The 13530-nt window shown below is 47.1% G+C and overlaps 1 protein-coding gene across 1 annotated transcript in view; it reads left to right on the forward strand.

Moving 5' to 3' along the window:
* The first annotated feature begins 1195 nt into the window (after nucleotides 1-1195).
* PDILT (protein disulfide isomerase like, testis expressed) overlaps nucleotides 1196-13530 on the forward strand; it is a 44971-nt gene continuing 32636 nt past the window's right edge. The window contains exons 1-2 of the mRNA XM_050775011.1: nucleotides 1196-1448; nucleotides 6682-6890. Coding sequence (XP_050630968.1) covers nucleotides 6689-6890 — 202 coding nt within the window. The 5' untranslated portion in view covers nucleotides 1196-1448; nucleotides 6682-6688. The remainder of the gene's footprint in view (nucleotides 1449-6681; nucleotides 6891-13530) is intronic.

Here is a 13530-nt window from a genome sequence, read left to right on the forward strand (position 1 = left end):
TCAGGAGTTTGAGACCAACCTGGCCAATATGGTGAAACCCCGTTTCTACTAAAAACACAAAAATTAGCCAGACGTGGTGGCACGTGCCTGTAGTCCCAGCTACTCGGGAGGCTGAGGCAGGAGGATCGCTTGAACCCTGGAGGTGAAGGCTATAGTGAGCGGAGATGGTGCCATTACACTGTCTCAAAGAAAAAGAAAAGAGAGAGAAGAGCAAAGCTCTAGGACTAAAACCCACATATGTTAAAATTTAGTGAAATGAATGTTAATCATCTCCATTAGTATTTAATAAGAGTTGGGCAGCAGATAGCCAAAGGTTGCAAACTCTGACAGTAATAACAATGCTAATAATATCAATAGCCTTTTCTTTAATCATTCGACAAATATTTATTGAGCACCTATCACCTGGTAAGCAAAGTAAATTATGTGCAATTTAGAAGATAATTAATGCTATGAAGAAAAATAAAACCTGGAAGGATGATGAGGAACGCCTGAGATGGGGATGGGGCCCTTACAAGTTTAAATGAAGTGGCCAGGAAAGGACCAACTGTGGAAGTGAGATTTGGGCAAAGACTGGAACAAGCTAAGAGGGTGAACCTTGAGTCTACCTGGGTAAAGAGCCTCCCTAGCAGGGAAAACCACAAGTGCAGAGGCCCTGACATTGTATTGAAAGACTGGCAGGGACACACCAGTGTGGCTGGAGCAGGGTGAGTAGCGATCTTTCTCCCCGAGGAGATGAGGCCAGGGTGGTGATGGGTGAGGGGGCTACTGCCTTCTAGGTACCGAGCTGCTCATTTTGCATAAATCATCTTGTTTTATCCCATCCCCCTCTCAGGCGTTCCTCATCATCCTTCCAGGTTTTATTTTTCTTCATAGCCTTCATTATCTTCTAAATTCCACAGAATTTACTTTGCTAACAACACCCCTCTGAGTTAGATGCCATGTTACAGGCATGGAAACTGAACCTCAGAAAGAGTAAGTGACATTCTCAAGACCCTACAGCTGTTCGAGATAGAGCTGGGATTCAAATTCCAATCTATAGGCACTGCGTTCAGAACCCTCCTGGGCCATATCCAGCACCCCACAGTGAGTTTTGCTTTCTGGCCCTTCAAGTGAACTCAGCAAGGGCTGCCAGGCAGGGCCCCCTCTTACTCAACAATGACCCATTCTTCTCCAGGGTCACCCCTGGTGCTCTAGAACCCCAGAACTCAGAACTGCTGCTGAGGCTGCTGTGGCCTCTGTGTGCCCAGGAAGGGACTTCATTTCTGCCTGTGGATTTCTTTAGAATGCCCAGTCATCTGCGGGTCCTGCCCTGATCACAAGAAGAATCCAGGAGCCTCTTCTTCAAGCTACAACCTCCCTTCTTAAGGGCCGCAGAGTTTGTGGCCCCACCCCCAGCACAGCCCCGTCTCGGCCCCAGTAACCCTGGGAGTGGCCTTGGCTTCCTGCAGGTACGAGCTTCAGTGAAAATGGGGAGTCTGACCGATGGGCCCTGCCTTGGGAGGCTTTTCTGTGCCAGGTGTCACCAGTTTAAGGTTTAAGTGTGGGTTTTGGTATAGATGGCTACACATTAGGATCAACTTGAGGACTTTAAAAAAATAGTAATAATGCCCAGACTCATCCAACCCCAGACCAATTAAATTAGAACCTATTGGGTTTGAACTTGAACATCAGCATTTTCTATTAAACCCTCCAAGAGATTCTCAGCATAGTCATGGTTGAGAACCACTGAAATGAACCATGGATGGGGTTTGTTGTGTAAGAATTAAATTAGGCCACTCGTTCATTCATTCAACAAACATTCATTGAGCTCCAAATCTGGTGCAGGCACTGTTCTGGAGGGGAGAAAACAGCTGTGAACAACGGTATTTACATTATAAAGTTCAAAACAACGACAACAAAGTACATTCAGAAATAATAATAGAAAATATAACGCAAACAGTGGTATATGGCAGAGCGTGCTGAAAGCTGAGATGGGGTGAGACAGAGCAGCCCGGGAAGACCCTTCTAATGAGCTTGGATTTGAGCCAGGACCCAAACAACCAGAAAAGGCTGACGATGTGAGGGAAGGGTGCCCCAGGGAGAGGCAAAGGCCCCAGGTAGGGTGTGCCTGGAAAAGGGAAGAGGCCAGTGTGCCTCCCGAGAGTGCAGGAGGAGAGAGAGAGGAGGGCGATAAGGCCAGATGGGTCCAGAGCCAGTGGGGCCTGGTAGACCACAGAGAACGGTTTGGCTGGTGTGTGGTTTTGTGAATGGATTGTTAAAAAAAAAAGAGGCAGAAACTTTTTTTGCACAATATATAAAAGTGAGCACCTTTTAATAGGCAGAGTGGTGTGATGGAATTCCTGTGTCAAAAGGAAATCTCGGCCGGGCGCAGTGGCTCACAGCTGTAATCTCAGCACTTTGGGAGGCCCAGGCAGGTGGATCACCTGAGGTCAGGAGTTCAAGACCAGCCTGGCCAACATGGTGAAATCTCATTTCTACTAAAAATACAAAAATTAGCTGGGCATGGTGGCGGATGCCTATAATCCCAGCTACCAGGGAGGCTGAAGCAGGAGAATCGCTTGAACCCAGGAGGCGGAGGTTGCAGTGAGCCAAGATCATGCGATTGCACTCCTGCCTGGGCAGCAAGAGCAAAACTCCGTCTCAAACAATAAAAATAAAAATAAAAATAAAGGAAATATCTGATTGTTTTGTGGGCAATGGGTTGAGGTGAAGCGCAAAGAGTAGAAGCAGAGGCGGAATCAATGAGGAGGTTGCCACACCCTCTTGGGAGGAAACCAGGGTGACTGAGACACGGGGTCTCTCCATGGCATACTGGTGTAGGGAATGCACACAGTTGGCACTTAGCACAATACGGCTGCTGACCGGCCCCTCGATTTTGGCTATTCTCATTAATAAAAGTTTCCCATCACAGTCACTCTCCTCTGAGTAGCAGGTAGGGAGCCGATGTTGGAGCTGAGCTTGGACTTTGTGAGGCTGGGGAGATTGTGCTGGGGGACACAGCAGAACCACAGCAGTGTCAGGCTAGAGAAGCAGATGCCGGGAGAACCAAGGGCCAAGGCTGAGAGAATAAAGGGGCAGGTCAGGGCAGGCTGGAGGTAGGATGGCTGAGAGCACCGTCCCAGGGCTGGACCAGGGTGGGCGCTACAGTGTCAGGGGAGCCCTGGGGTGTTGCAGAGCTGAGCCAGGTATTGTGGGAGAGATTGGGAGAAAAAACAGGAGCAGGGCAGAGAGAGACTACTTCTCCCACACTCCCAGAAATGCAAATACAATAGTTCACTTCTTTGCTTCCCATAGTCAAATGTCAACTTCTAAATGAAGCTTTCCGGTGGTCACCCTATTTAAAATATCGGCTGGGCGCAGTGTCTTATGCCTGTCATCGCAGCACTTTGGGAGGCCGAGGTGGGTGGATCACCTGAGGTCAGGAGTTCCAGACCAGCCTGGCCAACACGGAGAAACCTTGTCTCTACTGAAAATACAAAAATTAGCCGGGCATGGGGGCATGTGCCTGTAATCCCAGCTACTCCTGAGGCTGAGGCAGGAGAATCCTTTGAACCAGGGAGGCGCAGGTTGCAGAGAACCGAGATCGCGCCACTGCATTACAGCGTGGGTGACAGAGTGAGATCTTGTCTCAAAAAAAAAAGAAAGAAAAGAAGAAAATATCAACACTCCTCCCCGACTCCATCACTTTCGAATCTTCTGTTATCCCCCTTTTCTCCTTTGCATTACCATCATCTGACACACTATTGATCGCATCTATTTATTTCACTGTGTTTCCCACCACTAAGATGCAAGGAATATTGTTTGTATCCCTGGCACCTAGAATGGTACTTAACATGTTTTAAGACTTCAAAAATATTTGATGAATGAATGAGTGAGCGAACAGGAGCTGTGACTGGCTCCGTGGAGCCAGAGGGAAGCCTGGTGGCCAGAGTCTGACCGTGGAGGGCTCTCCTTGCCAGCCAGTGGGGCTTGGTCTCCGTCCTATTTGACCTGAAGCACTGGAAACATTTGAGGCTCATAACCCAGCCCGCTCAGGTTAGCAGGAAACCGACACCTCCCACTACCTCTTCCTTGATCAGGAACCCAGGGAAACACTCTGTCAAAGGCCTGGGAGCGAGGGCGTGAGGACGAGCCCACTGTAGCCCCTCCTGCTTAGCTTTTGCTCAGAGCCTCAGCCCTCCACAGTGGTTGAGCTGGGCCCGTGGTTCAGCTCTGTACCCTGAAGGAGTCCAGCTGACTCAAGGTCTCCTCTGTCCTCCAGTCTCCTCTGTCCTCCAGCAAGTGCCATCCAGACCCCTCAGAGAGGGTCTCACAACCTTGAATTTCAAGGTTTCTTCTCTGAAGGCCCCTTGGGGCTTTTGCAGATCTGGCTCCCTCCTGCCAGCCAAGGGATACTGGGCCCCGAGGAGGTTTGGAAGGTTTGAAGGGACTGTCAGGCCTAGAATGGTTCTGGGTGACTCTTACGTTTGTATCACAACGAAGGGGTTATTCAAGTGCTTTTCTGTAGAATAAAAACTAACTCTCTAGTACTTTGATGTCTCCAGCTAGGCAAAGAATTCTTAGGCAGCCATTTCTCTCACAAGTAAGTGCATCAATGAACAAATAAACAAGCAGGTAAATTATTCCTAAGAACAAGGGTTCCACCTGATAGTCATCACGGCTGTACCAGGCTCAGTCCGGGCTGGTAAGTGGCATGTCACCTGGTGAATCCTGGGACCCTGAGATCATTAGGGACTCAAGGCTGAGCTGACAGTGATGAGCCTTTTGACCGAGACACAGATTTAAATGGTCTGTATCATTCAGCTGTCCAGAAAACCAGGTTATCTACCTGTCCCTCTTCCTTTTCTCCACTTGCCCTTTGTTGGTTTCATTTGACCATGTGCTTCTCAAGCTACAAACTGAATGATAGATTTACCTGGGAGGGGCTTAGGAGACAAAACAATCAATGACAATTCATGGATTTCATTCGGGTCCTGATTTAAACAGACTTAAAATTTATGAGGCCATCAGGGTAATTCGCACACTGTCTAGATATTTGAGGATATGATGACATTATTGTGCATTTCGTTAAGTATGATAATAGTATTGAGGTTATTGTGTTGTTTTGAAAAATCCTTATCTTTTAAATATTTATAATAAAGTATTTATAGGTGAAATGACATGATTCCCAGAACTGGATTCAAAATAATCCAGGGCAGAGAGTGAAGAATATAAATAAAATAACATTGGTCATGACTGTAAGTGAAGTTGAGTGATGGGTACCTTGGGGGTACATTACACCATCTCTCTGTTTTTGTACACGTTCAAAATTTCCCAAATAGAAGTTGAAATAAAACAAAAGAATCATCTGGGGAGCTTTTGAAACATGTAGGTATCTAGACCCCATCCTGGGCAATTCTGAATTAATTGGTCTGGAATGAGATTGAGTGTCAGTGTTCTCCTAAAAGCTCCCCAGAGGATTTTCATGTGTATCCAGGGTTAAAAAGAGCTAATCAAGCAAAAAAAAAAAAAAAAAAGATAATCAGATTCCATTTATATTTAAAAATATACATTCAGGCCGGGAGTGGTGGATCATGCCTGTAATCCTAGCACTTTAGGAGGCTGAGGCGGGCAGATCACTTGAGGTCAGGAGTTCAAGACCAACCTGGCCAACATGGTGGAACCCCGTCTCTACTAAAAACACAAAAATTAGCTGGGTGTGGTGGTGGGTATCTGTAATCTCAACTACTTGGAAGGCTGAGGTGAGAGGATCACTAGAGTGAGCCTTTGGAACCCAGGATGTGGAGGTTGCAGTGAGCTGAGACTGTGCCACTGCACTCCAGCCTGGGCGACAAGAGCAAAACTCCATCTCAAAAAAAAAAAAAAAAAAAAAAATCTATCTTTCTATCTCTCTCTCTATATATATAGATATAGATATATTCAAAGGTATGTTTATATAGATATTTTCAATATCTGTAAGGATTCATTCCATACTTCTAAGAGTTCACACACCCCCCCCCCCCCCCCCCCCCCCCCCCCCCCCCCCCCCCCCCCCCCCCCCCCCCCCCCCCCCACTTTCTCAGCAGTGAGAGAATGGAAGAGACTTTTACTTTCTTCTTGACATTTGTATTGTATTGCTTGAAACTTTTACAAGTGTGTATTATAGTGATGACTTTTTAAATATGTACACTTGATAAAATGTGGTCAAAAATTAAACAGGTACACTGCAAGGTAGTGAGCTTCCCTTCATAGGGGCATTCAAGCAGGAGCTGGAGGAAGGTGAAGCGGGGACATTGTGGACAGAGGGATTCCTATGGGGTTGTGATGGGGGATTGAACCAGTTATCTCTGAGATCCAGAGGCTCACCCGAGGACTCTGAAATGGGACCTTACGTCTGCACAAGTCTCACCTCTTGGCTGGGAAGTCAGTAGGCTTGAGTGGTCTGCGTTTGCTTCCGCATCCAGCGCTGCCAGTGGGTTGTTGCTGCTCTAAGGTTCCCCATACAGTCACCACTGAGCCTGAGGTTGACCTAATACTTTGCTTCTTCTCCAGGGCTGCTGCCAAGCTGCAGGCATTGCTGGGAGACAATGCCCAGGCCACATTCACCCTACGTGAACCGGCTGGACAAGGACGGGGGATTGATGACGTGGGGCTCCACCACCTGTGTTGATAAGGTCTCTGTTCCTTCTCCGGCCCCTGCAGGACAGCCATGGACCTGCTCTGGATGCCCCTGCTGCTGGTGGCCGCTCGTATCTCTGCTGTCCACAGCTCACCGGAGGTTAACGCCGGTGTTTCCAGCATCCACATAACCAAACCTGTGCACATCCTAGAGGAACGCAATCTCCTAGTGCTAACGCCCGCTGGCCTGACCCAGATGCTGAACCAGACCCGCTTCCTCATGGTGCTTTTCCGTGAGTGCCCCCATCCTGGGTGAGGGATGATAGATGGGATGAGGCCTGCCTCCTTGTGTCTGGGGGCCAGAAGAGTTTTATATATTGCTAAACACATAAGAACACATATTATTTAAAACAGACATTTAATATATATAGACAGCATCATCTCCAATCTCCAGACGAGAACACTCCAGGGAGGTTAGGCAAATTGCAATATATTATGCCATCCCTCCAGTCTTGGATTTGTATGTGGCTCCTCTGTCCCACTGAAGAGGAGCCAGGCTTTAACCCCAGGTGTCTATATTATTCTGAGCCTCAGTCTTTCTCCTCCATAAAATGGGTGTGAACCTAATGACACACTGGATTATAGTGAAGATTAAATGAGATGTGGTAAGTTCCTGGAACACAACTGGAGAGAAATAAATGATGGCAGTCTGGGGCAAGCTCTTGAGACAGGAATTTTTAGACTGTCACTTTTTTGTTTGTTTTGAGACAGGGCCTTGCTCTGTCACCCAGGCTGGAGTGCAGTGGCACAATCCCAGCTCACTGCAACCTCCGCCTCCTGGATTCAAGCAATTCTCCTGCATCATGCACCCGAGTAGGTGGGACCACAGGTGCCCCCCACCACACCTGGCTAATTGTTGTAATTTCTGTATTTTCAGTAGAGACAGGGTTTTACCATGTAGGCCCGGGTGGTCTCGAACTCCTGACCTCGAGTGATCTGCCCACCTTGGCCTTCCAAAGTGCTGGGATTACAGGCATGAGCCACTGCGCCCGGCTGAGACCATCACGTTTGCTATCAGATTTGCAGGCCTGGTTTTTTTTCTTTGGACATTTTGCATCAGCAGACATTTTGGGGGACAGAGCAGACTGCTTCTTCCTGAGGCATTGGGACCGAGCCATGCCCTGGGACAGAATGTAAGGGATTCTCATAACAACTTCCCCATAGTGAGCATTCATGGCGTGCCAGGCACTGTCCTAAGCGCTGCTTTAAATGTGACATCATTCCATCCTCACGACCCCCGTGTGGTAGGTACGATTCATCTCCCTATCTGATAGTTGAGGAAACGGAAACTCAGAAAGGATCAGCAATTTTCCCAAGGTCACACAGCACAAGTAGAGACCACAGACCCCATGTTGTACCATGCTTTATATGGCAGGATTTAGGGAATTAGACTGCAGGTGTGAACACTGGATTGGAATCCTGTGTTCAGAGCCACTCCTAGAAAATGGCTGGCTCCGTGTCAGTCCCCAAGGCCTGCTTCCAGGACGTGCCTGCCCAGCACTAGGTTCCCAGAGGCTCGGCAGAGCCTAAGGTTCCGGGGAAGATCAGGGCAGGGGAGGCAGGGCGCCTTTCCCTTCTTGGTTTTCACCTGCTTCCCAAGCTGCCCCTCCACCCACACTCCCCTTGGCTCCTCCTTTCGGCTGTTGTTCTGAGATAGCCCTAGCTCCCTTCTCTGTGTGCTGCCCTCTGACCAGAACCATTTACAGACTCCCTTTTATTTCTAGTCCAATGAGTGCAATGTAGTGAGATAAGGTCAGTTTCAGAGGTTCACAGTCCTACGTTCAGAGGCTGAGTTCTGCCACTTACTAGCCTGGTGGCCTTGGGCTGGTGACCTTGAGCATTCTGAACTTCTGTTTACTTGACTGTAAAATGGGGAATTTAATAACATTTATAGGCCAGGCGTGGTGGCTCATGCCTGTAATCCCAGCACTTTGGGAGGCCGAGGTGGGAGGCTCTCTTGAGCTCAAGTGTTCAAGACCATTCTGAGCAACATGGCAAAACCCCACCTTTACCAAAAAGAAAAATACAAAATCAGCTAGGAATGGTAGCACACACGTGAAATCCCAGCTACCTGGGAGGCTGCGGTGCGAGAATGGCTTGAGCCCAGGAGGTCAAGGCTGCAGTGACCCGTGATCACACCACTGCACTCCAGCCTGGCTGACAGAGCGAGGCTCTGTCTCAAAATAAATAAATAAATAAATATGTACATACATAAAATTTATAACTCCTAGGGTTATTGTGGGGATTAAGTGAAATCATGTGCTTAGCACAGTGACTGATGCATAATAAGAACTTAAGGAGATGTTGGCTTCCGCTCTCATCATCCTCACCCATTTTCTCATCTGTACAAGGTTAACAATTCCTCTCTTGCAGGTTGTTGTGGTGATGAAAGTGGGTTCAGATATGCAGTCCCTTGTCATAGTGGGCACTCCACAGGCAGGAGCTATCACCACTGGGTTCTTATTCACCCCACATTTATGCAGCTCAATGCCAGGTCATGGGTGGACTCCATGGGTGTCTTGGTTTCTGCTCTCAAGGACTTCACAGTTTAAGCCAGGAATGTCACAAGGCATGAGAAACCCTTTAAAACAAAGTGTGATTAAGTCATGCGATTAAAATAGTCTAAATTGTACACTTTGGGTGCTCTAAAATGGAGAAGTAATGGTGTGAACTCGTCCTCAGAAGTGGTTCTTCCAACTGCAGCAGCTGAGTGACCTTCTCTGGCTTGGTTCCTGCTCCCTCATGTCCTGGAGTGCATGAGGGATTCCCAGGCCAATGCAAATGCATCTGGATGCTTGAAGTTTGCCTTGAAGGGAGATACATAGTCTGTTAGGCTTCCCTGTAATGCCCAGTGATAGATAATCAAAGCCAAAAAGTTAGTAGAAGTCATTAAAATTTATGGTTGTTGATGTCAATACTTAATCAAAGACCTCATGCCAAGCACTGGTAAATTCTAAAGAACCTCTCTTAGCCTGAATCACTCGTGCATCTTGGTTCTTATGCAACATCAAGGTTTGGTGTAATGTACATTGGGATCCAGGCAAGCCTGAGTGTAAAGCTGAGTTCTTCCGTAAACTGCATATGTGGCCTTGGGTGAGTTTCTTCCTGTCTCACTTTCACCTGTAAAGTGAAAATATTGAAAGTGGTATAGTCATTAGAGGGATGAACTGAGAGGCTGTCTATTACCTGACATGTGGAAGTTGCTCAATAAACATGAGCTCCCATTCTCCCTTGCCCTGTGGCACTGAGGCAAATGCAGTTCATCAACCCTGTGTCAGTTAGGACAGAGTTCAACTGCAACTAATTAAGAATCTGCTGATGGTGATGTCTTCCTCTGTTTGTGTTGCTACAAAGGAATACCTGAGGCTGGATAATTTATAAACAGTGAAGGTTTATTTGGTTCACAACTCTGCTGGTTGGAAGTTGGGCATCTGGCGAAAGGTTCAAGCTGCTTCTACTCATGGTGGAATGTGAAGGGGGAGCTGGTGTGGGCAGCGATCACATATGAGAGGGGAACAAGAGAGAGGGGCAGCAGATGTCAGGCTCTTTTTAACAACCAGCTCTTGCAGAAACTAATTGAGTGAGAACTCACTCATTACCTTGGTGACAGCATCAAAACATTCATGAGGGATCCACCTCTACGACCCAGATGCCTCCTATTAGGCCCCCCCTCCAACACTGGGGAACAAATTTCAACATGACATTTAAAGAAAGTCAAACTAACCAAACTATAGCAGCTGGCTTAATCCAAGAGCTGATCTCACACACTGTGTGAGGCGGGATAGGCAGTCAATGCCTGGTATAGCAGCTCCACAGCTTCAGGGACAAGCCTCCTTCTATTTTCTAACTCCCTCATCCTTGACACATTACGACTCATGGTCACAAGATGGCTGCTGTGCTTCTTGCATTGCACTGGATGTTCCAGCTAGAAACAAAAAGGGATAGGCAAACAACAAAGGGATAAAATACATCAGCCACCTATGTCCCTTTAAAAAAATAAAACTTTCCCAGAGCTGCATCCAATCACTTTGGTAACGTCTTAATGGCTAGAACTTGGGCCCATGGATGTTTCTAACTGAGAAGTCTGGAATGGTGAATATTTTAGGTTTCCAACCTCTTTAGCTGAGGAAGCAAAACAAAAGGAGGTTATAAATGGCTGATTCTCAGTATTTGCCACAAGATGCAAGGTTATAGGCTAACTTCAATATGCCAAGCATCTTATTAGTTCTTTGCATATTGTGGGGTCAATTAATAAGAGATCAATGAAATCCCTTAAAGAAATAAATTCTAGAATGTATTGCCCACTTTAATACTCAAACTTCTTCTTTGCTCTAATTTTGACTAGTTATCTTAAAAATCACTGTGTTTACTGGGAAAGCTAACTGCCATAACAATCTAGGTTCATAAGGGTCCATGTCATCTTAGTTCCAGGTGGATCTGCAGAGAAGCTCTGCTCCATACAATCATTCAGGCACCCAGGCTCCTTCTACCTAAGGCCTGAGCCATTCCTTAGGGCCTAGAGTACTCCACAGAAACCTCTGCCTCCAGCCAGCAAAGGGAGAGGGAGGCCAGGATGTGCCTCTGGGTCAGGCTAGGCCTGGAAATGATACCCATCTGTGCCACTCAAAGTATAGGCCATAAGCCAGCAATGTCAGCTTCACTCAGGAGCTCATAGAAATTCAGACTCCCGCCAGGCACGGTGGTTCCCGCCTGTAATCCCAGAACTTTGGGAGGCCAAGACTGGTGGATCATGAGGTCAGGAGATTGAGACCAGCCTGGCTAACACAGTGAAACCCGTCTCTACTAAAAATACAAAAAATTATCCGGGCGTGGTGGTGGGCGCCTGTAGTCCCAGCTACTCAGGAGGCTGAGGCATGAGAATGGCGTGAACCCAGGAGACGGAGCTTGCAATGAGCCGAGATCACCACTGCACTCCAGCCTGGGTGACAGAGCGAGACTCCGTCTCAAAAAAAAAAAAAAAAAAAAAAAAAAAAAAAAAAAGGAAAGAAAAAAAAGAAATGCAGACTCCCAGGTTTCATCCTAGATACACTGAATCAGAATCTGCATTTTAACAAGATTCTCAGGTGATTCACGTACATTAAAGTGTGGGAAGCACTGATGTACATCATTTCTACCCACATTTCGTTGGCCAGATCACTGCCCTATAGCCATGCTTATCTGTAAGAGAGGTTGGGAAATGTAGTATGACTGTGTACCCCAAGAGGATAAAGAAACCAGGCCTGGGGAACCCACAACGTTGCCTTCCTTTAGTCACATTGCACCTGCGTTTTGCTATAAAAGCCTTGAAATGACCTTTGTTCAGAGGCAACTCAAGGCTGGGCGGGCTGAGAGGCAGCCTGGTGGAATAAGCTCTTTAAGACAGTGAACCACCAGGAAAAGATTTCTCTTCTGGGCAGGAATGTCAAAAACTATTTTCTCCAAGAGACTGCCTTTATTGACTGTGGCTCAGGCTAGCTTTCAAGGGACAGCTGTTTCTCAAATCCAGTGGACACTTGACAGCCCTCACCTTCCTTGACCTTCTTTGCCTATTCATGCCAAGACCCCCTAATGCCTGGTTTCCGTGAACTCAGTCTCTTCTGGTTCGTATGTACCTCTCTGGCTCCTTTTTCACAGTTCTTTTCTATGACTCCTACTCTTTCCCATAACATTGAAACTAAGGATACAACAGGAAGCCCAGGAACTGAGCCCATGAGTTGGCAGCTGGCCCATGCAGTGTTTAAAAGAAATGAAACATGTCACAATTAAAACTGAATTTGCATCAGCTCTTCAAAAAATCAGAAGATCTGGAAGCACTGGCCCTCAGTCCTACACGGTGACAACTGGCTGAAGCTGAGTTGTTATTTTTCCTTGTGGTCAGAGAACATGCTTATCAATTTGCCATATTCCTGTCCTGCCAACCTCACACTGTCACACTCTCTGCTTTATCCCCATGACATTTGAGTCTATTTCCTTGCCGGAAATTCGGTCTTCCAATCTCCTTCCTCAATCCTTGTCCTTCTCATTTGAGGTATACTCTGTGAGTGGTGCCACTTACATGAGGAAATTTGGGGATGTGGGAGCATCAATAAGTCAGTCCCCCAAGTCCTGGTGCCTCCCCAGCTAGGTTATGCTGCCACTTCGTGGAAGCATGAATCGCCTTCTTTTTGTACCCTTAACACTTACGGTTCCCACAAGGAATGTCCAATTGGGTCATTTTTGCCTCCATCCAATACTGAACATGCCTGTTGCTTGAAGTTTCATCAACGTAGTTCCAAGTTTGTGACCTCCCTCTAGCTCAGACTGTTCATCAGGATGCCAGTTTGATTTTACTTCAAAGCCCTTTGAGCAATACCTTGTAAGAGAAATCCACCCTGGACCATTTTCTTTACATGAGCCTGTGAGCAGGGCAGGCATTTCCACTTTGCTGAAAGACTCCTCCAGCTAGTTCTGCACATCCCTCATCCACACTAGAATTCAGGCCAGCACTTGTGCATCTGTTTCATGGTTACTTTAACAGGGAAGAGCAGAGAACCTTGCAGTCTTACTCCACTTGCTGTGGAACTGATAAACTAATGGTTTGCACAGATGAAACATCCAAACCATCTCTTTCGCTGTAGCCCTAATTTCTAATCTGGGACCCTCAATGGAGGTGTTGAAAGGCTTAGAGCCATACATTTACACAACCACAAAACACACCTCAACACATTCCCCTTCCAAAAACGGTGTAGTGGATGGATAAGGCTGGGAAACCTGTCCAGTCCTCACGAGAATAGTAGGCTCTGCCCTGTTTTAACCAGGGCAGAAGGGTGAGTTCACGGTTCTTTAATTCTTATGACATAAGAACTGACACTAAATCTGGGGCTACAGAGGGAG

The sequence above is a fragment of the Macaca thibetana genome, chromosome 20 (genome assembly GCF_024542745.1).
Source record: "Macaca thibetana thibetana isolate TM-01 chromosome 20, ASM2454274v1, whole genome shotgun sequence".
NCBI classification, from domain to species: Eukaryota; Metazoa; Chordata; class Mammalia; order Primates; family Cercopithecidae; genus Macaca; species Macaca thibetana.